This window comes from Podarcis melisellensis (genome assembly GCF_964234715.1).
Source record: "Podarcis melisellensis genome assembly, chromosome: 1".
Classification (NCBI taxonomy): Eukaryota; Metazoa; Chordata; class Lepidosauria; order Squamata; family Lacertidae; genus Podarcis; species Podarcis melisellensis.
Window position 1 is genome coordinate 116,146,677 of NC_138528.1, and position 25,330 is coordinate 116,172,006.

At 43.9% G+C, this 25,330-nt stretch overlaps 1 protein-coding gene across 3 annotated transcripts in view; it reads left to right on the forward strand.

Annotated features, from left to right (window-relative positions):
• SLC25A12 (solute carrier family 25 member 12) overlaps positions 1-25,330 on the forward strand; it is a 59,689-nt gene that overhangs the window by 14,046 nt on the left and 20,313 nt on the right. For all 3 annotated transcript variants that reach the window (XM_081921090.1, XM_081921091.1, XM_081921089.1), the window contains exons 5-13: positions 6,043-6,182; positions 8,381-8,527; positions 8,847-8,985; positions 10,284-10,377; positions 12,604-12,688; positions 17,927-18,011; positions 19,837-19,995; positions 24,119-24,171; positions 24,786-24,866. In XM_081921090.1, the coding sequence (XP_081777216.1) occupies positions 6,043-6,182; positions 8,381-8,527; positions 8,847-8,985; positions 10,284-10,377; positions 12,604-12,688; positions 17,927-18,011; positions 19,837-19,995; positions 24,119-24,171; positions 24,786-24,866 (983 nt within the window). The remainder of the gene's footprint in view (positions 1-6,042; positions 6,183-8,380; positions 8,528-8,846; positions 8,986-10,283; positions 10,378-12,603; positions 12,689-17,926; positions 18,012-19,836; positions 19,996-24,118; positions 24,172-24,785; positions 24,867-25,330) is intronic.

The following is a 25,330-nucleotide window of genomic DNA, read 5'->3' on the forward strand; positions in this document are numbered from 1 at the left end:
TTCTTTGTGAGATAGACTTGATGCTGGCTGAGGGTTCACCTGAACACATTTTCAACCCATGAGGTGTAATGGCACTTTTTCTTGTGTTGTTGTTTAGTCGTGTCCTACTCTTCGTGACCCCATGGACCAGAGCACGCCAGGCACTCCTGTCTTCCACTGCCTCCCACAGTTTGGTCAAACTCATGTTAGTAGTTTCGAGAACACTGTCCAGCCATCTCGTCCTCTGTCGCCCCGTTCTCCTTGTGCCCTCCATCTTTCCCAACATCAGGGTCTTTTCCAGGGAGTCTTCTCTTCTCATGAAGTGGCCAAAGTATTGGAGCCTCAGCTTCAGGATCTGTCCTTCCAGTGAGCACTCAGGCCTTAAGAATGGAGAGGTTTGATCTTCTTGCAGTCCATGGGACTCTCAAGAGTCTCCTCCAGCACCATAATTCAAAAGCATCAATTCTTCGGCGATCAGCCTTCTTTATGGTCCAGCTCTCACTTCCATACATCACTACTGGGAAAACCATAGCTTTAAGTATACGGACCTTTGTTGGCAAGGTGATGTCTCTGCTTTTTAAGATGCTGTCTAGGTTTGTCATTGCTTTTCTCCCAAGAAGCAGGTGTCTTTTAATTCCGTGACTGCTGTCACCATCTGCAGTGATCATGGAGCCCAAGAAAGTAAAATCTCTCACTGCCTCCATTTCCCCCTCTTCTATTTGCCAGGAGGGGATGACTTTTTCTTGTAGCCTATAGCTAATTTGGAAATAATACTCAACTGAATTAAGTCCTGCAGGGTGGAGGGCACCATTTCTTCTCCACTGTTCATATCCATTGCCTGCGCCCCGCCCCGCCCTGCCCCTCCCCAGGTGCTGCTTCGATCCAACCAATCAGGGAGCACCTAGCAAGTATAGGTGACTTTTATGAGGACCAATGTAGCTGAGTGACGAGTGAGAGACATGTTTTCTTGGACTCCGGTGATCCTGATCAGTCTGGATTGCTTTGCTTTTCCATTAAGCAGGCAAAGCACTTGCACGCTAATTAGGGGCGGGGTGGGTGCTCAGCTGCACATCATCTCATTGTTGATTACCTCCTTTAACCTGTCAGTTCGCAAGCACTTTGCCGGTTTAAAGGAGGCAATCTGCAGTACGATCCTTCCCTCCCTCAATCAATTTGCAAGCATTTTGCCCAAAGAGGAGGGCGAGGAATTGCAGTGTGTATATCGCCTCCTTTTATCTTCCAAAGAGCTTCCAGATTGACAGCTTAAAGGAGGTGCGCGGCGCAATACTCTGCCGTAGCCAAGACCTGCAGGGCCATGTGCCAAGCCCCTCTTGCATTGTGCACCTGGCTCCACCGCGGACAGCGCCCAGGAACTGTGTCACCTGGAGGTGTCAGTGAGCTCGCCTGAAAGCAGTGAGCACTGGTGGTGGGGAGGAGATGGATGGTGGCTGAGTGGGGTGGGAATGGCGCTGAGTGGAAAGGCGTAGGAAAGAGGGGAGCAGCCGGTCTGCTGGAAGATGGAAGGCTCCCTTCCAGGGCTGACCGACCTTGCTCCAGTGGAAACAAGTCAATCTCCCAGGCAGGTAAAGGAGATGACTAGATAAGATTCTCTGATGCGAGAATCACCCTGCATTGATCTCAGTAGGGGGCTGTTCCTCTCTCCGTTTCCCTTTGGTGTACACAACCTTCAGAGCATTATGGGGAATGGGGAGGAAGTACGTCTGGCTGTCCAGCTCCTCTTGTCTGCCCACCATAACTTGCTCTTGCCCTGGAGAGGCAAGAAAATCCCTTTAAACTTAATGGTTCCTCACCCCCTTTCAATTCAGTTAAAAAAACAACAACTTTAATGAAAACAAATACATTATCCTTTAGCTTTGATAAAGATAAAGTTCTGTAGAGATGGGGGATAAATTTAATTCAGTTCACATTTGCAGGTGAACCTATTTAATTCGCACTTCCTTTTTTTAAAAAAAATATATTTGGTTTTTCAGATTAAAGTTCTATAATCACATACAACACAAAAACAAGATTCCAAAGAATCTCCTGGACTCCCCTCCTCCCCTTTGTGGGTCCTATTGTCAATCATTTCCTCCTGCATCTTTTTATGATAATCCAAATCTTTTACCTCTCCATTGTGTCCAAAATTCCCATTAAACTTCAAGTGTTATTCCAATCCTACTAGCTGTTTGCAATGGTTTTTAAGATAAATTATTATTTTCCCCATTCCTTACTAAAATTTTGGTCTTTTATTGATTCTGATTCTTCTGGCCATTTTAGCCATTTTGGCATAATCCATCAGCTTAATCTGCCATTCTTCTCTGGTAGGGACTTTATCTTCTTTCTATCCAGAGATCAATTAAGTTTTCTAAAGAGAAGATTTTCCCAAATAATTTGCCTGGTTCACTTTGTAGTGGCTTTCCGGAAGTTACTGGTATACATGGGTTTTGGATTTCTCTTGCATATCGCCTGGCATTGAATTGCCTGCATTGTAACTGCCTAAAGCTTCAGCTGTGGATAAGAAACTATATCTCATTTTTTGGAATTGCCATAATGGAATTGTCCTTATTCTCTTCTGGGAATGGACGTTGATGTAAAGAAGGAAAGGAAAGTATAAACATATTTTTTTAAATATTCCTAAAATAGTTGGGCATTCTCTAAAATCCATTTTGCAGTATGAAAATGTTCTTTATTTGTACTGCTCTTGGTGTACTCAGATGTAAGTCCCATAGAGTTTAGTGGAGCTTACTCCCATGTAAAGGAGTGCAGGATTGCAGCCTTAATACCATGGGGTATCTTGTAGCAGATACATTGTCCCATTGTGCAAGCCGGCTACAGATAAATTGTTATTGTTGTGACTGGGATATGGTACTTAATTGTAACATAAATGCTATATATAGCATGTTGGTAAAGGCACCCTGTTGTGATATATATAATTTTGACTTTAAATTAAAGGTTTGCATCTTTCTTAGGAATAAGTTTCTGCTTGATAGGAGCTGTAGCTTATCTCTCCACTCTTCTGCTCTGTAGGGATTTGGTTACTTAATGTATATTAATAGCAATCAAATAATGTAATTTTTCTTCTTGCACAATATGGGTAATTAAATTAAGGAATTGGAATTTTAAAGCCAGGCCTTTCAAAATCTATGATTAGAGGGCTGGCAGGGTCGAGAAGGTCATTGCAACAATTCCCTCCTTCAGTTAACATCAGCTCCCCACAGACTTAAATTATCTATTATTTGCCCTTTGAATGCAAAGTTTAAAAGGATAAAAAATGGAGAGATGTCGTTTTAAAACTAATGTACATACAATTCACAGGTATTCTGTGGAAAGTGAAAATGCTATGCTGTCTGCCCTATGCAGTTTTAACAGATGTCTACTGGAGCTTTTGAGATGTTTCACTGGAGAGAATTCATTCAGGGGTTCAGCCTCTTTCTAACCCCCTCCACACGAGAGGAGAGGAACATCTACCGTATTTTTCGCACCATAGGACACACTTTTCCCCCTCCAAAAATGAAGGGGAAATGTGTGTGCGTCCTATGGTGCGAATGCAGGCTTTCTCTGAAGCCTGGAGAGTGAGAGGGGTCGGTGCGCACCGACCCCTCATGCTCTCCAGGCTTCGCACACCTCTCCGCAAGCAGCGGGAGCCCAGCGCTGGGCTCCCGCTGCTTGCAGAGAGTTGCCAGCATGCCGAAGCCTGCGCGCGCTGAGATCAGCGCGCCCAGGCTTCGCGGACCTCTCCACAAGCAGTGGGAGCGCTCCCGCTGCTTGTGGAGACTTGCCTGCATGCCGAAGCCTGCGCGCGCTGAGCTCAGCGCGCCCAGGCTTCGCGGACCTCTGGTGAATCGGGTTCACGTCTCCGCTCCTCCACATGCAGCTGCTGGGTGACCTTGGGCCAGTCACACTTCTCTGAAGTCTCTCAGCCCCACTCACCTCACAGAGTGTTTGTTGTGGGGGAGGAAGGGAAAGGAGAATGTTAGCTGCTTCGAGACTCCTTCGGGTAGTGATAAATCGGGATATCAAATCCAAACTCTTCTTCTTCTTGGATACACCATGGCCTTATACCTGAGGTAATATGTGGTTGCCAATGCATAACTGGGAGCCTTCAAGTGCGCTCCTGATTGCACATTGGCAAGGGAAAGCAGGCTTTGGCCTCTACCACCCATCAGCCAATAGAGGCCAGAGCTGAAGCCTCCTGAATTGGTTGTGCATGGTGCTTTGACGTCCCAACTTTGGGACGTCAAAGCACCAATCACCTGACATCATTGTGAGAGGGGTGGAAGAGAGACTTCCTGCCTGAAATCCTGAAGAGCTTGGACAATACTGAGCTAAATGGACCAATGGTCTGAGTCAGTATAAGTCACATTCCCAGGTTCTCTATATCCAGAAGAGAGAGATGTGATGCGTCTTGGTTCAGGTATTATCTGGTTAGGACACGAAGAGATAAACAAAATACGTGCTTCCAAAACACTTAGCAAGTTTGAGATTTCTTGCTAGTAATTTAGAGTGCAATCCCACTCAACAGGGAATAAACCCCATTGAATTCATTAGGTCACAGAGCTTAGGGAAGTTTTTAATGTGTGACATTTTAATGTATTTTTAATCTTTGTTGGAAGCCGTCCAGAGTGGCTGGGGAAACCCAACCAGATGGGCTGGGTACAAATAAATAAATAAATGATCCAAACTGTGTGTCGCGACATATTCGTGTGTTGCGCAAACGTCCCCCACATTCCTCCCGTTTGCTAGCAAAAGGGACGCAGGTGGCACTGGGGTCTAAACCACTGAGCCTCCTGGGCTTGCCAATTGGAAGTTGGGCGGTTCGAATCCCTGCAATGGGGTGAGCTCCCGTTGCTCTGTCCCAGCTCCTGCCAACCTAGCAGTTTGAAAGCATGCCAGTGCGAGTAGATAAATAGGTACCATTGTGGCGGGAAAGTAAAGGGCGTTTCCGTGTGCTCTGTTTTCCGTCACGGTGTCCCGTTGCACCAGAAGCGGTTTAGTCATGCTGGCCACATGACCTGGAAAGCTCACTGTGGACAAACACCGGCTCCCTCGGCCTGAAAGCAAGGTGAGCGCCGCAACCCCATAGTTGCCTTTGACTGGACTTAACCGTCCAGGGGTCCTTTTTTGCTAGCAAAACTGAGTTACTGTGTCGCAAAATGATGCCTGTCTAAAAAGTGTGTCGCCAACGTGAAAAGTTTGGAAAGCTCTGAGTGAGGACTTCCTTCTGAGTAGGCATGATAAGGATGCACTGGAAATGTCTGAACATGCTGAAAGCATCTTAAACGTTGACATGCTCTCTTTAAGTGTTCAGTATGAATCTTTTCATGTCGGACGATCTTATGTATGAGCGAACTAGCCCCACCCCCTTGACACTGAAATGCGGATTGGCCACACACACATTAAACACATTATTGGCATTGGTCCAAAGGGGGTCCTATGCACATATAGATGTGCCTGAATGCCTGAAAAGGGCTTCTCCCTGGTTAAGATATTCTCTGCCAGAGTCACAGTTGGGGCAATGATCTGAAATAGTTAACATATTTTCTGTAATGATAATGACCCTATTCTTATACCTGTCTTTAATAGTTGCATTCACACAAGTCTCAATCAAGTCTCAATCACGCCGTGCATAGTCTGTGAAATATTATGGTGTATTTTGAGTACAGGTATTCATTGCCTTTCAATGAGGTCTTAATTTGACACGCAGAATCAAGGAACACAGCAATGATTTTATATCAGCATGCAAAGCACCAGGTATTTCTAATAAAGGAAATAAATTGCTTCTTAATTAAAACTGAATAAGGCAAAATCATGGATCTTGAAGATCTACATAGTATTAATACACAAGTAGTATTAAAATCTATTCTATACAAAGTGTGTTTTCACTCTAGAAAGATAAACAGCTCTCTAACTTGAAGTTGTAAAAAAAAAGTGTTTCCCTGTTTGCTTGGCTCTTCTAGAATTATGGTTTTCATTTTCTGTTTGAAGAATTTTCAGTAGGGTTTATCTTTCTCTCTTTTCCTAATTAATTTCCTTTCTCCCCTTTCCCCCTCTTTGTTTTCAAAGAAAATGTAAAAGAAATATTTGGGCAGACCGTTATTCACCATCACATCCCTTTCAATTGGGACTGCGAGTTCATTCGATTGCACTTTGGCCACAACAGAAAGAAACACCTGACATACTCGGAATTTACTCAGTTTTTGCAGGTCAGTTGCTTAGTTTCCTGTACTGTAATGATGGGTTCCTTCTCCTTGTGCTCAACAAATGTTTGCAAAGTAGAGATGCAGCCCAGCTTTATGCTCACAAAGGATCCAATATTTTAAACCTTCATAGAAGCTAAAAGCTTTTATCTTGGCCAATAAACTATGAATGACTCTCCCCCCACCCCACTCCAGATATATGTATCTCGCAGATGAAGATTGTGGGTTGTAAAACAGCCACGGTGGAAGATGAAAGTCAAAATGCATTTGCCATTTTTCATTGCATTAAGTGGACTTTCAGCCGTTGAACTTGGGATTGCTTTCCATATTGTATCCAATTTGGATTGGATCGAGTTGATTTTGGAAAACAGTTTGAGACTGTTAGATCTGAAAAAAAGTTATTTTAAAAATATTTTTCCATTGACTTGTAGGCTTTAGTTGTCCTCTATTTCTTTGTTTGCAAAGGGATATTGCAGTAAAGAGTTGGTAAGATTTGATTTGTGTGCATCATCAGGCCAGCTTTTGTGAATAAAAAGGATGTTGTTCTCTTGTGCTGCTTTTGTTTATTCTCTTGATCTTTTGCTGCCCTTACTCTAACCTTAAAGGACTTGCTAATCAAAATACAGTTGTGGCTACCTTCACAGTTTCTATCCCTTTAAACAAAATGTGCTGCTGTGGTTATAACAACTTGGTCCACCTCACAATATCATGATAAGAATAAAGTAGTTTTCTGACACCCTGATCCTAAATGATTTTCAGTGGTTTGCCCAACATGATATGAAAAAAGGAACATGGTGGCATCCAGATTGCTGATGTTCTTGTGATGACTGATTTTCACAAGGTTGCTTTGCCATGTGCATATTCAGTTGGTCCAAGAACACAAGCCAGCATGAAATAAAGGGGGGGGGACCCCGCTAAGTAATTTAGCAAACCACCTCCTAGCATTGGATACAACTCAGAAAAATATTGGGTTGTACTGCTGCTATGTTTGGATTGCTTTCTCACCCTGTAAAACAGCCCCTGGATAAAATTCTTTGCCGAACACGTTGAGTTCTAAAACTGGTGTAAATTATGAAAGTTTGTATCTCTTGGATCATTTGTTCAGCAATCCGCTGACCTCAGGGAGGGGTGTGTGTGTCAGGGGCTCTTCCTCACAACCATAAATTTCTGCTGGATAATGTGCTATTTACTAGCTTCTGAGACTTCACTAAACACTGCCACAGCCATCCTAAAAACTAGAACCTTGTATTGAAAATTAACAAAGGTAAGCTTGCAAGTCTTATCTGTGAGAGTCCAGTTTTGAGTCAAACAGTTGTATCTAATGAAGTCATCCAATTAGCACAAGGACTTCTGCCTGCTCAATAGGACTTCCTCTCCTTGTCCACCACCTGAGCTCCTCCATCTGTTCTGGGGGTCCCACCAGCCCTCCAGTGCAGAACTGGAGGGATACAAGAAATGTAGAGAGAGTCCTGTTGCTCAGGCGGATATCCTTGAGCTATCAGTTGACTCCGTTGGACACAATCCAGTTGGTATTAATTGTTATCATTCATTGGTTGTATGCCTTGTATCTTATTTCCACCTGATGAAGACTATTACGAAACATTAGTATTATTCCGGAGACACTGTCCTTTTGAGGCTTTGTTTCCGTTGAAACTTTTGAGAGACTATTGAGAGACTTTACTTTAGAAACTTTTGAGACGTCTTCTGTTAAAACTTTGGAAAAGACTATTGTGAGACTGTCCTTAGGCATCTGTTTTGGAACACACGGCTTGATGGTCCTCGCTACCTCTTTGTTATATTGTACATATGAACTTTGATTGGCTTGTTCCTATAATTTAAATGATATCATTATTCTATTATATATTCTCTACTATTAGCCTATGTGTTGTGTTTGTATTGTTGTGATTGGATAGCCTTGTTGTGATTGGATGTGTTGTGATTGGATATCCAAGGTAATGGATAGCCTTGTGTGCCATACGCAGTGATGGTCATGTCAGTATGGATTAATAACTCATTATGGACTGGGCTGTCTTCAGGCTATTTGCAGCAACAGCTTTTCCAAAAGTGTGGGACAGAGCACTGATCTGTACTGACTTCTGCTGGTTTTTATTTCAGTATGCATCCATGTGTAGATTCTGGGCTTCAGTACGATGGGTATTTAGAACAAAGCTCTCAGTATATCATTTCTTATCATATTATTTCAGGAGCTGCAGTCAGAACATGCCCGGCAAGCGTTTGCACTGAAAGATAAGAACAAAACAGGCACGATTACCGGCCTGGATTTTGGCAGCATCATGGCTACAATTCGTCCACACATGCTCACTCCTTTTGTGGAGGAGAACTTGGTTTCAGTAAGTATCAGGAAGCATGGGACACAGGGAATGAGGACTGAGATTCAGGTTCTCAAAAATTGCAGATTTGGGATCATCCGTTGCCCAGGCAAGATTTTGTGACCTCCATAAGGATTTTCCTGGTGGGGCTTACTAGAAAGAAGGCAATAACATAAATGAGCAGATAGAAGAAATAAGAATTCTTCCAGCAATTGGTGGAGGTCTAGCTATAGCTAATGAAGTCTTTTTCTCTTACTCTCCCCCTGCAGTCCCCTGTGTGCAGGTATTTCCAGAAACTGAAACATACAAATATATATACATATATTTTCTTTCCACCCAGGCTGCAGGTGGCTCCATTTCTCACCAAGTCAGCTTTTCGTATTTCAACGCTTTCAATGCCTTGCTGAACAACATGGAACTTGTTCGAAAGATATACAGCCTCATTGCAGGTGCTAGAAAAGATGTCGAGGTTACAAAAGGTAAAGCATTGTATGCCATAAACTTGAGATTACTGAAGCTGGAGCAATATTTGGCCCCTGTTACTCATTGATAGAGCATCTAGTTTGCCTGCTGAAGTTTTGTATTCAGTCCACAGTTTGGAGGACCAGGTAGCTGGCAATGGGAAACACCTCCACCTGAGACCTGGGGGAGCACTGGCCAGTCAGTCTGACCTGATGTAAAGCAGCTTATCAAGTATCTATGACACATATCACCTAAGTGAGCAAGCTTCCCCATGCATGGAGCCCATGTAATATCCCCCATCCCTTGAAATGAATGGGCTGAAGAGCTTCATTACCACATCAGAACTTCAGCAGCTGCAAAAGATTGTTGACTTAAGGCAGGCATAGACAAACTTGGCCCTCCAGGTGTTTTGGGACTACAACTCCCATGATCCCTAGCTAACAGGACCAGTGGTCAGGGATGATGGGAATTGTAGTCCCAAAACATCTGGAGGGCCGAGTTTGCCTATGCCTGACTTAAGGCAACAGTCCATGCTCTGTCAAGGTCAATTGTTTATTTGCAAACTTATACCCTGCCTCTTAACTACAAGAGCCCCCAAGGGAGCAACTTACAATACAAAATATGCATTAAATCAAACGGTAAAAATACATAGAAATTTAGAGCTAAAAACTAGAGTCACAGTAAACCTATTTTGGGGTTGTAAGATCTCACAGGGAGGAACAAAGGATGGAAGGTACCAATGTTAGAAATAAGGAAAGGATGTTCATGTATGTAATTACAGCAGTGAGAATTCTTGTGGCAGGGAATTGGAAAAGTGAAATACTACCAACGATAACAGATTGGCAAATACTCATGATAGCGTGATCTGTAAAAGGTCCACGTAGGCTGCCTGCTTTTTCTGTATTCTAGTAAATGGAAATACAATTAGATAAGGACTCCTCTTGGACATGTAGCCCCTTAAACTTAATTTGAGTCGGTATCCAGTTCTTTCTTTTTCAATGGCTGGGTCTGGTCTTGGATATTTTAGAGCAGAGCTCTAGAAGAGAGTGCCTCTGACCATATGCAGTGTACTTTTCTCTCCCTACTGAAGAGCTGCAATCCATTTGTGATTAGGAAAAGTATGTCCAGGGCAAAATTATGCGATTGGATCTCAAAAATCTAACAAATTTTAGAGCAAACTGTGTTCATTTCACCCTGGTCTTTGGACCTAGCTCCCTTAACGTTAAGCCAAACTGTAGATTGTGTATTTAAAAGTTCCAATAAATTATGCATAATTAGTTTGTGTTTTTTGTTTTAACCCATTGCTTTAAAACAGAGGAGTTCTCTCAGTCTGCAATCAAATTTGGACAAGTTACACCTTTGGAGATCGATATCCTTTTTCAGCTCTCCGATTTGTATAATGCCTCAGGGTAATCTTAACTTCTTTGTAATATTAATGTTTCTAGAGTGTTGTCATTAGATGGAGGTCGTTGTTGTGTGTGGTTTTTTTTAATTGACAACTGTGGGACTGAAATTCTGTGCACACGGTGTGGTCTTGAGATGCTGTGTGTGTGCCACTCAGCGTATATGCAGTGTGACATGGGGCTAGGGCAACATATGCCTATATCTGTGCACTCATACACCTGGGTACCGCAGTTCCCTCCCTTGCTTTTGAGGGTAAAAGTTTCCAGTGTATGTTCAGTCCATAGCTGTCAACCTTCCCTTTTTTGTCAGGAAATTCCCTTATTCCAGCGCCGTTTCCCACTGCTTCTCGCTGCTATCACAGATTGTTAGATATCCTGTAGACTGTCCCCGGGACAGGTGAGGCTGCTGACCCCTTGTTTTTGAGGCTGCTGATCCCTTATTTTCAAATCTGAAAGTTGACAGCTATGGTTCAGTCTTTTATTACTTTATGCACATGGAGGACTGCACATGGGTTCAGGTTCCTACTCAGCCATCATGAAGCTTACTGGGTAACACTGGGTCAGTCTTACTTATCTCACGGGGTTGTTGTGATGATAAAATGAAGGGAGGAACCAGGGGTGCTGCCATGAGCTCCTTGGAAGAAAGTCTGGATATACAGTGGTGCCCTGCAAGACGAACGCCTCACAAGACGGAAAATCCGCTGGACGAAAGGGTTTTCCGTTTTGGAGCGCTTCGCAAAATGAATTTCTTTATGGGCTTGCTTCGCAAGACGAAAATGTCTTGCGAGTTCCTGCGGGTTTTTTCCCTCCCCCCCCCTTTCCTAAACTGCTAAGCCGCTTATCAGCTGATCCACTGATAAGCCGCTTAACAGCTGAGCGCTAAAAGCCGCTAATAGCGCTAATCCGCTAAGCTGTCAATGGGCTTGCTTCGCAAGACGAAAAAACCGCTATACGAAGAGCCTCACGGAACGGATTAATTGCGTCTTGCGAGGCACCACTGTAAATGCAGCCAAATCAAATAAAATATGCTTTGTGGATGTGTAATTTCGGATTGCAAGTGGGAGATTACATTTTTTAGGGCAGTGGTACCTTGGTTCTCAAACTTAATCCGTTCCGGGAGTGGGTTCGACTCCTGAAACCGTTCGAAAACCAAGGTACAGCTTCCAATTGGCTGCAGGAGCTTCCTGCACTCAACAGAAGCTGCGTCAGATGTTCGGCTTCCCAAAAACGTTCACAAACCGGAACACTTACTTCCGGGTTTGTAGCGTTCAGGAGCCGATTTGTTCCGCAGCTAAGCTGTTCAGGAACTAAGCTGCCACTGCAATAGCTCTTTGCAAATATAAAAACTGGTATATTTCAGAGAAGGTTGACTGTAGAATCTTGTTGTGGCTTGAAAAAGGACCGTTTAATGGGCTCACAAGCCTTAGGTTTTCCCCTTTGGCGTGAATGAGAAAACAAAAAACTTTGCTTAGTAAAAATGCAAACTGGACTAGGAATCACATAGTCAAAAAAGAAAGCCTCCAAGTAGGGATGGAAGAATCTGTCCATTGTAGTTCTATCCATTTCTCATTTTTTTTTCCAATCTGAAATTCAGTTCTCCATATTTCTGCATGAAATCCTTCCCTGTGATGTGCTAGTTTTCTGTGTACAGGGATGAGTATTCGATGGGAGAGTTTGGGCAATAATAGCTCAGGTTAATAAATCAAGATATGAATGAACCTTTTGCTCATGCAAGGAGACTCTTTGCATGAACAACAACAACAACAACAACAATAATAATAATAATAATTTTGTATACCCCGCCTATCTGTCTGGGTTCCCCCAGCCACTCTAGGCGGCTTCAATACAATGGTCCTTCAGATATTAAAAGCTTCCCTAAAGAGGGCTGCCTTCAGATGTCTCCTAAAAGTCTGGTAGTTGTTTTTTCCTTTGACATCTGGTGGGAGGGTGTTCCACAGGGTGGGCGCCACTACCGAGAAGGCCCTCTGCCTGGTTCCCTGTAACTTAAACCAGGAAGCCTCAAACAACCATAGTTTCTTGTTTCATCAGAACTTGAGAAACTATGTTTTTGGAATAAGCCAGGGCATTAAGTCAACTTCAAACCATGATTTAATATCCTGGCAGGGTCCAAAGCTCTATAGGGTGAGGTTTGGTAGTCTGAAATGTGCCTGATGGGTTTGGGCTTGCTGCTACATTTAACAGGGATTTCTTTTCCCTGGTCTTGAATTGCAGACGCTTGACGCTGGCAGACATTGAGAGAATAGCCCCCTTGGCTGAAGGAGCGTTGCCTTACAACTTGGCAGAACTTCAGAGGCAGGTAGGTACCTTCAAGAAAATATGGAAGCCAGCCAATCCCAGTAAGCGTGTCGCGGTTATGGCTTTAAGCTAGGGCTTCTGAGATTATAATTTTGAAATCTTTCCCATGATATCCATATGTATATTTGCTCAGTCCATGGACGCATGAGCGCACTGCAGTTTTGGGGAAAGTTTTCCACCCTTCTGAAAACAGCCCTTGTCAAACCATCAAAATGATTTTTTAAAAACTGTTCCGTGAAATAGAAAGTGCTTGGCCTGAGAGGTGGTGATTTAACCAGGACTCCCTTTGGTCTGTGTGTGTCCCATCCTTTTCAGCAGTTCTTGCAACACCTCTTCCACCAAACATTTGTTTTGTTTTTTAAAAAAAATGGCCTGAAAAAAGGCACTTTGAAGGAAACAGACACAACCTTCTTGTGACATGGGGACCTCTATGCTGCAGCACAGCATTCCAAAGCAGTTGCTCATTATCATAACAAAATAGCTGGCTGTTGCTCTGGCCTTTCAGAATATTGTTGCCTTCAGACTCTTACATTTGTGTTTTAGGTTTGTGAAACTATGTTAAAAATGAATACTTTGTTGAAAAAGAAAGAAATACACCCGAAACAAATCCTTTTAAAAAGTACAAATCTGGATGCTTGCACAAGCTGCCATGTATTGAATTGTTTCTGGAGGAAAAGCACAGTCTAGTCAGATTATTTGATGAGGCCTTGTCTGTGGATTTCGCTGTTTGCAAATCACTGCATTATCTGGATTGTTTTGTGTTAAAGCTCATTTTCGAAATTAACTTGTCTCTGATATTTCGGCTTATTTCCTTCTCTTGCCTGATAATGCCACTTTGTCTTTGTTGATTTTTTATTTTTTTTCTTTTACAATCACCACATGAAAGATTTCTTGGACTAATTATCCCTCGTGGAGATTGACCAGGACTGTTTGGCTAGACTAATTTATTGAATTTTCTTTATGTGGTTTGATTGTTTTTAGCCCTTGTCTCCATAGCAACAGGATTTTTATTTTTTATTTTTTTTAATTAACTCAAACTTTGGGCTGCTGGAAAAACGCTGCTTTAAAGTAGCCCTGCTTAAAATGAATGGAAATTCTCTTGAAAAGAAGGGGTTGCATATTTTGCAGCCTTAATGAATTGTCACCTGCTAAGAAATACAGGCCTTCCTGGAATCTTCTGTGTTTGGGGAACAATCAAAGATTTAACATTACTTGGGCCAGACTCAGTCTTTGGATGATCAGATTATATCAGCGAAAAAAAGACTTCTACAGCCTACATTTCGGTTTGAACCTCAGTGAAGGTTCAAGGAAAGAAGCATCCTTGGTAGAATTAAGCTTTGTCCTCCTCCCTCCTCTCTGCACTACTCCATCCTTCATCTCGTAACAGAAGTGGCGTCACTGTCCTTCTCCTTCCCCCACTCTTACTCCTCTTCTTGCTGCCACATTAGCGGTGGCAAATTCTAACGAAGAGCGCCCCGCACCATGGGTGGACGTGATGGTTTGTTGTCGTTTAGTCGTGTCCGACTCTTCGTGACCCCATGGACCAGAGCATGCCAGGTACTTCTGTCTTCCACTGCCTCCCGCAGTTTGGTCAGGCTCATATTGGTAGCTTTGAGAACACTGTGCAACCACCTCGTCCTCTGCTGTCCCCTTCTCCTTGTGCCCTCCATCTTTCCCAACATCAGGGTCTTTTCCAGGGAGTCTTCTCTTCTCATGAGGTGGCCAAAGTATTGGAGCCTCAGCTTCAGGATCTGTCCTTCCAGTGAGCACTCAGGGCTGATTTCCTTAAGAATGGATAGGTTTGATCTTCTTGCAGTCCATGGGACTCTCAAGAGTCTCCTCCAGCACCAGAATTCAAAAGCATCAATTCTTTGGCAACCAGCCTTCTTTATGGTCCAGCTCTCACTTCCATACATCACTACTTGGAAAACCATAGCTTTAACTATACAGACCTTTGTTGGCAAGGTGATGTCTCTGCTTTTTAAGATGCTGTCTAGGTTTGTCATTGCTTTTCTCCCAATAAGCAGGCGTCTTTTAATTTCGTGACTGCTGTCACCATCTGCAGTGATCATGGAGCCCAAGAAACTAAAATATCTCAGCTTCATTGACATGATGGTTAGAAAGGCGTATTGAACGTAATTTGTTTTGTAAAGCTCTACAAAGTTCTAAAAGTCTTTCCAGCCCCTGGCCCTCTCCTTTAAAAAACAAACCCAAAACCTTATTTATACTTTTCAGATATATACATTTCCTTGATTTTACAGTCCTTTTTGACATTTTAAAACTAGACATCGTTCCCCCTCTTTCTGCAGTTCCTTAAATTTATTTTTAATATCTTCTGCATATCCAAATTAACTTAACTTACTCGTTTATTTATCTTCTTTAAATATATGCTCTTATGTAGCTGCAGGTTATTACAGTGCTACCTTGGTTCTCGAACTTAATCCATTCCAGAAGTCCGTTCGACTCCCGGAACTGTTAATGGCACGGCTTCCAATTGGCTGCAGGAGCTTCCGGCACTCAAGCGGAAGCCGCATTGGACATTTGGCTTCTGGAAAATGTTTGCAAACTGGAACACTTATTTCCGGGTTTGCGGTGTTCGGGAGCCGATCTGTTCGGCGACTAAGCCGTTTGAGAACCAAGGTACCACCGTACAATTATCTTGCCATTGTTTTTATCTGTTTACAATTTGTCAATATTCAATAAACCATTTCCCTTCTTTTATAAAAAGTTTGTTATTTTGCTTTCTTATTCTACTGGTAAGTTTCACCATTTCTGCATATTCCATAAGTTTTTGTATCCATTCTTTCTTTGCTGTGTCTTCTTCTTCTTTCCAATTTGGGGCAAGTGACATTCTTGCCGCTGTAGTCTCGTACGTGAATAAATTTCTGTACAATTTAGGTAGTTCTATCCCTATAATTCCCAATCCACTGGCCTTCTCCCAGCCACTTCTCCCAGAGTGCCTTTCTCAGAAGTGAGATGACAGTGGAGAGCCTCATTCAGTGTGAGTGCAGTGGAGAGCCAGTGTGGTGTAGTGGTTAAGAGCGGTAGACTCGTAATCTGGTGAACCGGGTTCGCTTCCCCGCTCCTCCACATGCAGCTGCTGGGTGACCTTGGGCTAGTCACACTTCTCTGAAGTCTCTCAGCCTCACTCACCTCACAGAGTGTTTGTTGTAGGGGAGGAAGGGAAAGGAGAATGTTAGCTGCTTTGAGACTCCTTCGGGTAGTGATAAAGCGGGATATCAAATCCAAACTCTTCTTCTTATTATTATTCTTCATCCGGTGGCCAGTAAGGAGGCGAGGCAGCACTGGTTCACTCCCTCCCCCAGTCTCATTCCAGGCAGGGCTGGTGATGTTCCCAGCCTGAAACACGAGATATACACTGCCAGTCAGAGTAAGCAAATACTGAGCTAGATGGATGAGTTGTCTGACTCTGTATAAGGTCCTATGTTCCTAAGGGGAGAAGGAGGCAATGTCTAGTGTTGGGACCTCTATGCCCTGCAGTGCCATGTCAGCACAGCAGTGCATGAGAACAGGTCATTAGACTAATGAAGAGGGTGATCTGTGCAAGGGGAATTTGGCTGCAGAGAGCAATCTTAGATAACGGAAGTCACAACTTTTAAAACATTTTTATTAACATACCCTTTCCGCCCAGTTGGCAAAGATAAAAGAAGGGGACGCTGCCAGTCTTTCAATCATAGTTGTGGCTGATATTCTCACGGAAAGATTTTCTTTTGTCTAGCTGCTAAATATCTGTGTACAGTGGCTTCACGGAGTGATGCCAGTGACAGTAATTTTCTATTTATAAATATTCATGCTCTGAAAGCCATAGCATTAATTATACTAATTTGCATATGCTATGTGAATCCAGGCGCGTGGCGGGGTATAGTAAGCGCCTTCATAAATAGGCTTAAAGTTATATTTCCATTAGAAGGGAGGAGAAGACAGGCTCAGGGTGACGTATGCTTAGGACTCGCCTCAGAGCACAGTTTTGCTAGGATTTCATGAGGATTTCAAGGAAATGAAGAAACACAGGCTGAGTTCACACATAATGGTAAACTATGGTTTAGCAATATGAGGATGGTTGGCAGTGAGCCATGGATTCCCTCCTAATCCTCCTTTGGCGTGGTAGGGAGGAAGAACTTAGAGGCATTCAATTCCCTTTTCATCTAATTTCGGCTTGTTGTCACGTCTGAACCTGAATGATGGTTAATCTTTCAACCAACCATAGATTAACCACAGTTTAGTGTTCAGTTTAGTAAGAGGGACGTGGGTGGCGCTGTGGGTTAAACCACAGAGCCTAGGACGTGCTGATCAGAAGGTCAGCGGTTCAAATCCCTGCGACGGGGTGAGCTCCCTGCTCCTGCCAACCTAGCAGTTTGAAAGCATGTCAAAGTGCAAGTAGATAAATAGGTACCACTCTGGCGGGAAGGTAAACAGCATTTCTGTGCGCTGCTCTGGTTCACCAAAAGTGGCTTAGTCATGCTGGCCACATGACCCGGAAGCTGTACGCTGGCTCCCTCGGCCAATAAAGTGAGATGAGCACCGCATTCCCAGAGTCGACCACGACTGGACCTAATGGTCAGGGGTCCCTTTACCTTTACTAGTGTTCGGGCAAAATGCTAAACAGTGGTTATTCTAAAACAGAAGCTTCTGGTTTAAAGACTGTTTCAGAGGCGGAGGGGAGCAAACTTGAGTTTTGCTACAACCCAAGCATGGTTAGTAGCCAGTGAAGTATAAATGAAAAACAGTGCATGGAGTACAGGAGAAATGTCAGCTGGAAATGCTTCAGCAGGCCTGCAGTTTTTAATTCATCCACATCTGGTTTTCCCCATAAAATCCAATAGTGCCTTGGTTCCCGCGTTCCATGAGCACAGACTTTAAATCGCGTTGCACGCAAAAGGGCATTTGAGTGCTGAGCATTACCTAGCAGTATATCTTGTAAACGTGGGAACGAGAGAAAGTCATTGTTCTCCGTGTGCATCTTCACAAATCAGTTTTTCAGTTGCGCCGTCTCTGGGATGTGCGAGAGATGGAAGTGCAATCCTTAGAAGTACACCCCCGGTTAATGTGTTTAAGAGAGCTGCCTGATCATTTTTATTCTTACTTAAAGCTCAGTGCACAGCTGCTTTCAGTTCTCATAACAGCATTTTGGGTTTTTTTTGCCCAATTTCATGTCTTATTCTCTGTCCCTCCCTCTCCCCCCCCCCCCGCTCCACCGACCCCCGTTCTTCACTCACAGCAATCTTACGGTGATCTGGGCAGACCTGTCTGGCTCCAGGTAGCTGAGTCGGCTTACAGGTTCACTCTGGGCTCAATTGCTGGAGGTGAGTGACATGTCTCTGTGTGCTGTTTTCAAGCTGGGATTGCTGTAATATTATCTAGCCGGGCTGCTTGCAGATCAGCTAAGTTGGAGTTCATTGTCCCTCCCACCCCCAGGGTAGGAATGGTGGAGCTCTGAAGAGAGCTCTTTATTGTTACTTATAAAAAAAAAAAAGCCCAAGCCTATGATCAGAAGTCCTGACAGAACATGACCTTGGCACTACAGGCTCCAGACAGTCTTTGGAGCAAAACTTGCAGAACGACAGACTTCTCAGATATAGCCTTGGACTCCCCTCTTAATTATATTTGATGGGATTGATACCAAACTCAGAAAGAGAAACGAAGGCCGGGGACAAATACAGTGTCTTTAATAAAGAGGCTGAAGACATCGCATTTTTCCTGCTCCCTTGTTTCATTTTTGGTATATAATTTGGTTGAGACTTACCGTATTTTTTCATGTGTAAGACCTGGGTGGGTTTTTTTACCAAAAAATTAGGTTTAAAATGGGGGCTCGTCTTATACACGGGTAGTGCTGAGGGGTGCTTTCTTAATTTGGAGTCCCCCAAAATACATTGGAGCGACTTATAAAAGGAAAAATACGGTATATAGAGACATTAGTCAACTACTGATTTATGATAATATTGCAAAACAATATTATGAAAGGGGCATAGCAAGAGGCCATGAAACACACCTATGTGTGCTCCATGTGCTCCAGCAGATAGTCTGTATTCTGTTTACTGTAGATTTTCATACCCACCTGAGCAGTTGCCGTTTTAAGCTGAATTGTACTCCTTCCGCTGCAGAGAACAGCAACTGTTTGGGACTAGGGTGAAAGGGGAATGCAGGATGTTGCGTATCTCCAGCTTAATGAGCCTCTGTAACGAGATGATTTTTGTTGTTGTTTGGAAGGCCTGCATCCATCAGTCTCCTAATCGTTTGAGACACCCTGACAGCTAGGCCACATTTTTCAGTATTGGCTTCTCTTCAGCAAGGAAAAGCAGGGCTTCCCTCTGCCCAGAGAACTTTCCTGCAAAATGCAAACATTTCCAGAGAATTATCTCCCCATCCCCAGGGCTGTTCAGCAGTGAGGTTGGAAGGAATGCTTTGCGATCTGAGCTTCATTTTTAGGCAAAGGCTTGAGTGGTTAAGCCGGTTTTTCCACATCAGAATTCAGCCCTGGAAAATGTGAAGTATGAATGGAGAACATATGCAGATTACCAGGCCATCCTAATTACCCCACGCTCCCACCCAGGACTGTGGGTAAGAGTTCCATGGGCATAAGCAGAGTGTCCTTCACAGGGGTGCCAACTTGAATAAAATATGGAGGGAGGCAGGTAAGCCCTGTCCTGCATAATTGATCACATGACGCGGTGCATGTACACCATTTGAATAGCAATGACCATAAATTTGGGGCAGGTGCCCTCTCAAATATTTTATGGAGGGGCGCAAAGACCCCTTTGCCCTTAGGAGTTATCTTCTATGGTCCTTCATATTTTTCCTGTCCTAAGTGCTACATTTCACTCTGTTCTCCATCAAAGTCCTTTATGTCTCTGGGCTCCTGTAACACCATTCATATATCTCATAATTATTTATTAATTTATTTAGAAGATTTATAAACCGCTTGCTTAAAAAAACAAAACACCTCTCCGAGCAGTGCACAAATAAAATTAGAGAGTGAACACAGCTAAAATCCACACTCCAGATGAAAGCAATCGCAACAAACCTAAAAACAAGAGCAGAAGGAGGCGGCACTTAACCTACACTAGCATGTTTTGTGTGGGCACAGTGAGAAAGTGGAATATAAAACTTTTGTTGTCTTTTGGTTTGCAGCCGTAGGAGCTACCGCCGTCTACCCTATTGATCTGGTGAAGACGCGCATGCAGAACCAGCGCACAACCGGCTCCGTGGTGGGAGAGCTGATGTACAAAAACAGCTTTGATTGTTTCAAGAAAGTTCTGCGTTACGAAGGCGCTTTTGGCCTGTACAGAGGTGAGCAGATGAAACGCATCAGTCCAATACACCCGCGGTTGACTTTTTAATGGCTTTTGTTCCGGTGCCTAAACAGCGCAAGGAAACTCTTGAGGAATAGGGAGCTGTGTTTGTGTGTGTTGGGTACTTCTTGGCTTATAAAACTGCAAAACTCTCAAACTGTGTACCTTGAAGGTGCTGTATAGATTAATATCTGTTAGGTGCTTTTTTGTGCTTTCATGTGCACACACATCTTAAGTTACTTATTTTATTTATTACATACATTTATATGCCGCCTTCTCCTGCAAGACGTGGTGTGTGTGTTGTTCCCCTCCTCTCCGTTCTCCCCTCACAATAACCCTGTGAGGTCAGTTAAGATAAGAGGCAATGACTGGCCCAAGGTTGCCTGACAAATCTTATTTCCTAGGATTTCGACATCCTGGAAACAAACTCCAGAACCAGGTCTTACCTACAGTCTAAGCCTCCATGATGGTTCATTGCAGAATTTATTACTCTGTTCATACTTTAAAGCTCAGGCAGAAAAATTACACGGGTTTGACATTCAGCAAAGTGACTCTGTGCCTTTGCAGTCAGGACGGAAGCCGGTCCGGATTCCTTTTCCTCTGCCCAGATGATAGCGCCACATGTGTATTTCGCCATGCAGTTTTTGTACATGTAAAGGGTGAATCTGCTCTAAGACTGCGTGAAGTACAGTGTGTGTGTCTATGTGTGCCTGTATAAGTCAAGAGGACGAGAATGTGTAAGAAGAGCCCTGTGTTGGATCGGATCACAGGTCCATCTTGTCCTGGGTTTCCCAAACTTGGGTCTCCGGCTGTTTTTGGATTACAGTTCCCATCATCCCTGACCACTGGCCCTGCTAGCTAGGGACGATGGGAGTTGTAGTCCAAAAACAGCTGGGAGACCCACATTTGGGAAGGTAAAAGGGAGGGAAACCCTGATCCAGTCCCCTGTCCTTGTTTTCTGCAGTTGCACCAACCAATTGCTGATGGGAAGTCCATCTGCAAGACATGAGAGCGTTCTCTCTCTCTTGCTGATCTTCCCCAGCAGCTGGTATTCTGAGACACGCTGCTGCCTCTGATCCTGAAGATTGTATGTAGGCATCATGACTCGTAGCCGTTGATCCTGTATATGTGTGTTTGTGCGCGCACACATGCGCTGTATTTAGCTGTGTATTAATGGTGGTGGGAGGAGTGCCTCCAGGTGTTACTGTCTATTAGTTCCTTTAGCGGTAGGCACTACTGTGCTAAATATCCTTTTAATAGGGGATCAGAGACTCAGGCTGGGAGATCGGCATTTCTTTTTCTTGTTGTCAACCGCCCTTTGTGTGTTTAATAACTACCTTTCCCCCAGCATAATAAGTCTGTAAAGCCTCAGACAAAAAGGACTGCGTTGAAAGAAACTAAGCTACGGCATACATTAGCTGCTGATCTGCGTCCGTGCGTGTGTAGGTACCACACGCACATTTGATTTGGGCTTCTTAGGAGAAGGGAGTTGCGTGGTGTGGAAGGTAAACCCCACATGGCTTTTAAGCAGCGAGAGCTACTGCAGAGAATGGCATTCTGTTGCCACTGCTGACGCAAGGGTGTGAACAACCCGCGGTTCTTCCTGCTAGCGGTGAAACGGCCTCATTGCACAGAATCGGCCTGCTCTTCCGGCAGTCGGCTTGCAGGCCGCTCGGCCGATTAACTTCATTTCCCTTGAAACGGCAGTGGGGTGAATCAGCACTTTATTACAGTTCTGTCAGCTTTTGCGAAAGTTGGGCCAGGGCGACGGCAGGGAGACAGGTAACATGTGCGCCTGCTGTCTAGGTTGGAAAGGGACTGGATTAAAAGTGGCAAGATGCTTCGTCTAAAGCCAAGCGAGCGAAGGCTGCCCTCTGCTGATCTGTTTTCTTAAACAGGTCTGCTGCTGGAAAAGTACCCGCCAATTATTGCAGGGCAGGAAAGGAGCTCATAGGTCGTCAAACCTGTTCCCATCACTCACCTTTTCTGGGCAGAGAGTCCGGTGTCACAGAAACGGGAAAAAAAATAAACATTCAAGCACATGACACTTAAAATGTCCCATCCCCATTTCATTTTATTAAAACAAATCCATTAAATAAAATACACTAGGCAGCACTTAATTCATGTTTTTGCTGTTTCACATTGACTTCCAGTGTACCCTATGGCCTGGCCACCCCAAAATTCCTGGTTCTCAACCTGCGACTATGTTATACCCAAAGAAACTTCGCTTGACAAACAATCTATATTTAAACAGGTGCAAGTATGTATGTGTTTTGGTGCTGATAGCCTCACATTGCATTTAACTGGGGAAAAAAATCCAGCGACTTCATCTTCTTTTGTAACTTAACACTAACTTTTCCTCCTAGTGCTTAAAACCTCTGTCTCTCCATTTTAACGATGTAAGTAACAAAGTAGACAGTTGCATTGGTCTTAGAAGTTATTTTCTTTTAGTTAGTGAAAAGAGAGCGTTGTGTGTAGATGTAGATAGTGTCGGCCTGGATATTGAGAACTGCACACAGGAGGAAACTCATGGGAGGAGATTTTTTCTGCTTTCTCCTAGCCCCTTCACATCCCATGAACATTCCCCAGAGCGCCAGAATGGTATGGGAGTGGAGGAAAGTGTGTTGCGTTAGAAAAGAGGAAGTTACTGAAAATGAAGTGGAAGCGTCTTACGTGCCTGGAGCTCAGTCCAACTTTGGGTGATTTCCAATAGTAATAATAATAATTTTTATTTATACCCCGCCCTCCCCAGCCAAGGCTGTGCTCAGGGCGGCTAACAAGCAATAATAAAACAAGTTGAATGAATACAACTAAAAACAAGATTAGAATACAACATTAAAATATTGAAACAGTAAAACATTAAAATGTTAAAATGCAGCCTCATCACAGGAGGAGAAAGGAAAGGAAAGGAAAGAGGGGGAGGGGATCAGGCTAATTCTAAGCCAAAGGCCAGTCGGAACAACTCTGTCTTACAGGCCCTGCAGAAAGAAATCAGATCCTGCAGGGCCCTGGTCTCATGAGGCAGAGCGTTCCACCAGGCCGGAGCCAGTGTTGAAAAGGCCCTGGCTCTTGTTGAAGCTAATTTGACTTCCTTAGGGCCCGGGACCACTAGGATGTTGTCATTTATGGACCTTGAGGCTCTCCGTGGGGCATACCGGGAGAGGCGGTCCCGTAGGTATGTGGGTCCTAGGCCGTGAAGGGCTTTAAAGGTCAAAACCAGCACCTTAAATCTGACCCTGTACTCCACTGTGAGCCAGTGCAGCTGGAAAAGCACTGGGTGAATATGCTCCCATGGCAGAGACCCTGTGAGGAGCCTGGCTGCAGCATTCTGCACCTGCTGGAGTTTTTGGGACAGATCCAAGGGCAGCCCCGCGTAGAGCGAATTACAGTAGTCAAGCCTGGAGGTGACCATCGCATGGATCTCCATCCCACGCCATTCAGGGAATTCAGAGTGAAGAATGGGGAATGGGTGGGTGGGAATAGAACTTTCTTCAAGTTTCCTTTCACTTGCACTTCTCTGGATCCAAGCCACTGTCTTTCTCTTATGAATTAGGTTAACTATAGGAAATGGTATTGCCTGACTGTGTATATAATGACGCTTGACTGGAGTGTCTACGGAGCTCGCTAGACGTCCTGGCATTTCAATTTTGTTTCCAAGCGGCAGTTTAAATAAGAAGTAAAAAGCGGCAGGACTTGATTGGGAATGAATGAAACCACCTAGTGACTGATTGCCGATTGATCAAATCGACAAGGAGCAGCATCTTGCGGTTAAAAGAAAGGCACACTGCATGCTCTGAGCATCCCGCAAGAGGCGTTTGGGAATAACTCAGCAGCAATAAAGCTGATTTCAGTTCATAGCAGGCAGCTGATATCGGGCAATAGACTTAGGAAAATGCAGCGCCAGCAAGCCCTGAAAGAAGCCTTGAAATGCTCAGTTGCAAAACGGCGCAATGGGCACATAGTGGAACGGCCAGCTCCATATGTAGAAACATCATTGATGTCAAAGGAAAACCTCTGTGGGGAAATGGATGTGTTAGGCTGTTTAAGGGCAAAGCACCCTAGACGTCGTGCCAGCAAACTTGAGCGTGTCTAATTGTGATACATTTGCTCCATTTGTCTAGGGTTGCTCCCACAGCTCATTGGTGTCGCTCCAGAAAAAGCCATTAAGCTTACAGTGAGTATATTTATTTTTAAATAATTTTCTTTAGAGGGTTTTCGATCCAGTTTTTGGAGGAGACGCTCCTCAAAAGCAGCTCCCAACGTACATACAAATCCAAATGCAGTATTAAAAACGTGAACATAAAGATATTTTAAAGTGAGGATAACTCGACACTTTTGCACTGCTTTCTTCTTTTTGGGGGGAGAAGTATTTATTTTTGTAGAACACCCAAAACGTTTCTCAGCTGATATCTCTGCTCCGGGAACTGCCACACTTGTTTTTAGATCTCCTTTTTTTAAAAAAAACTTCATTGAAAGTTCAAAAAGTACATAATTATATGTGCACTAAACATGGTGAGACGTAAATAAAAGAGAGAAAAAGAGAAAGAGAAACAGAACCTGTGTAGAAGAGAAAATAACGGGAGGAAGTGAGGAGAACCCAAAACCCATTTACTTTACCAGGTTGTTACTGTACTTCACCAGATCTTAACCTATTACAGAATTTGTCAGAATGGATTCCAGATATCAAATCCAAATATCCAAATATTGTTTTTTAGATCTCCTGAATAAAACTGTAGACGAGGAAGGTGGAATTGGGGCCTGCTGGTATTAATTATGTCTTTCTGTTAGGTCAATGACTTCGTCAGAGACAAATTCACGCAGAGAGACGGTTCCATTCCACTGTATGCAGAGATCCTTGCGGGAGGTTGCGTAAGTATCCCTGCCGTGGGAAGGAGCACACCTTTCCCACTTTGTCCCCATATTAAAATGACTGCTGACACATAACAATTTTATCGCCGTGTCATGGGAAGAGCTGCCGCAATTTTGGTGCTGTTTGTCCCTTTTTGTTGACACCTTTTCCACTGCTGGCTGCTACATGGAGCAGGTTATAGCAAAGCAGGGCATCTCTTTACATTACTGCCATCAGCACAGACCTGTTGTTAGAAATGTCAGGTTGTTTTCCCCCACAGAACAGCTCTGATTGTCAACATCGGCTGGAGAAAATGACCGTGAGAAAGCCACGGCTGTATATATATATATATAGAGAGAGAGAGAGAGAGAGATGTAGAGCTCTCTCGGTTTTTTGGCAGAAGAGTTCCTTTTGTCTGAAAGGTGGAGAGGAGCTTTATTTATCTCCTGCAGAGCAAATCCGTTGTCTGCTTGCAACAGGATTT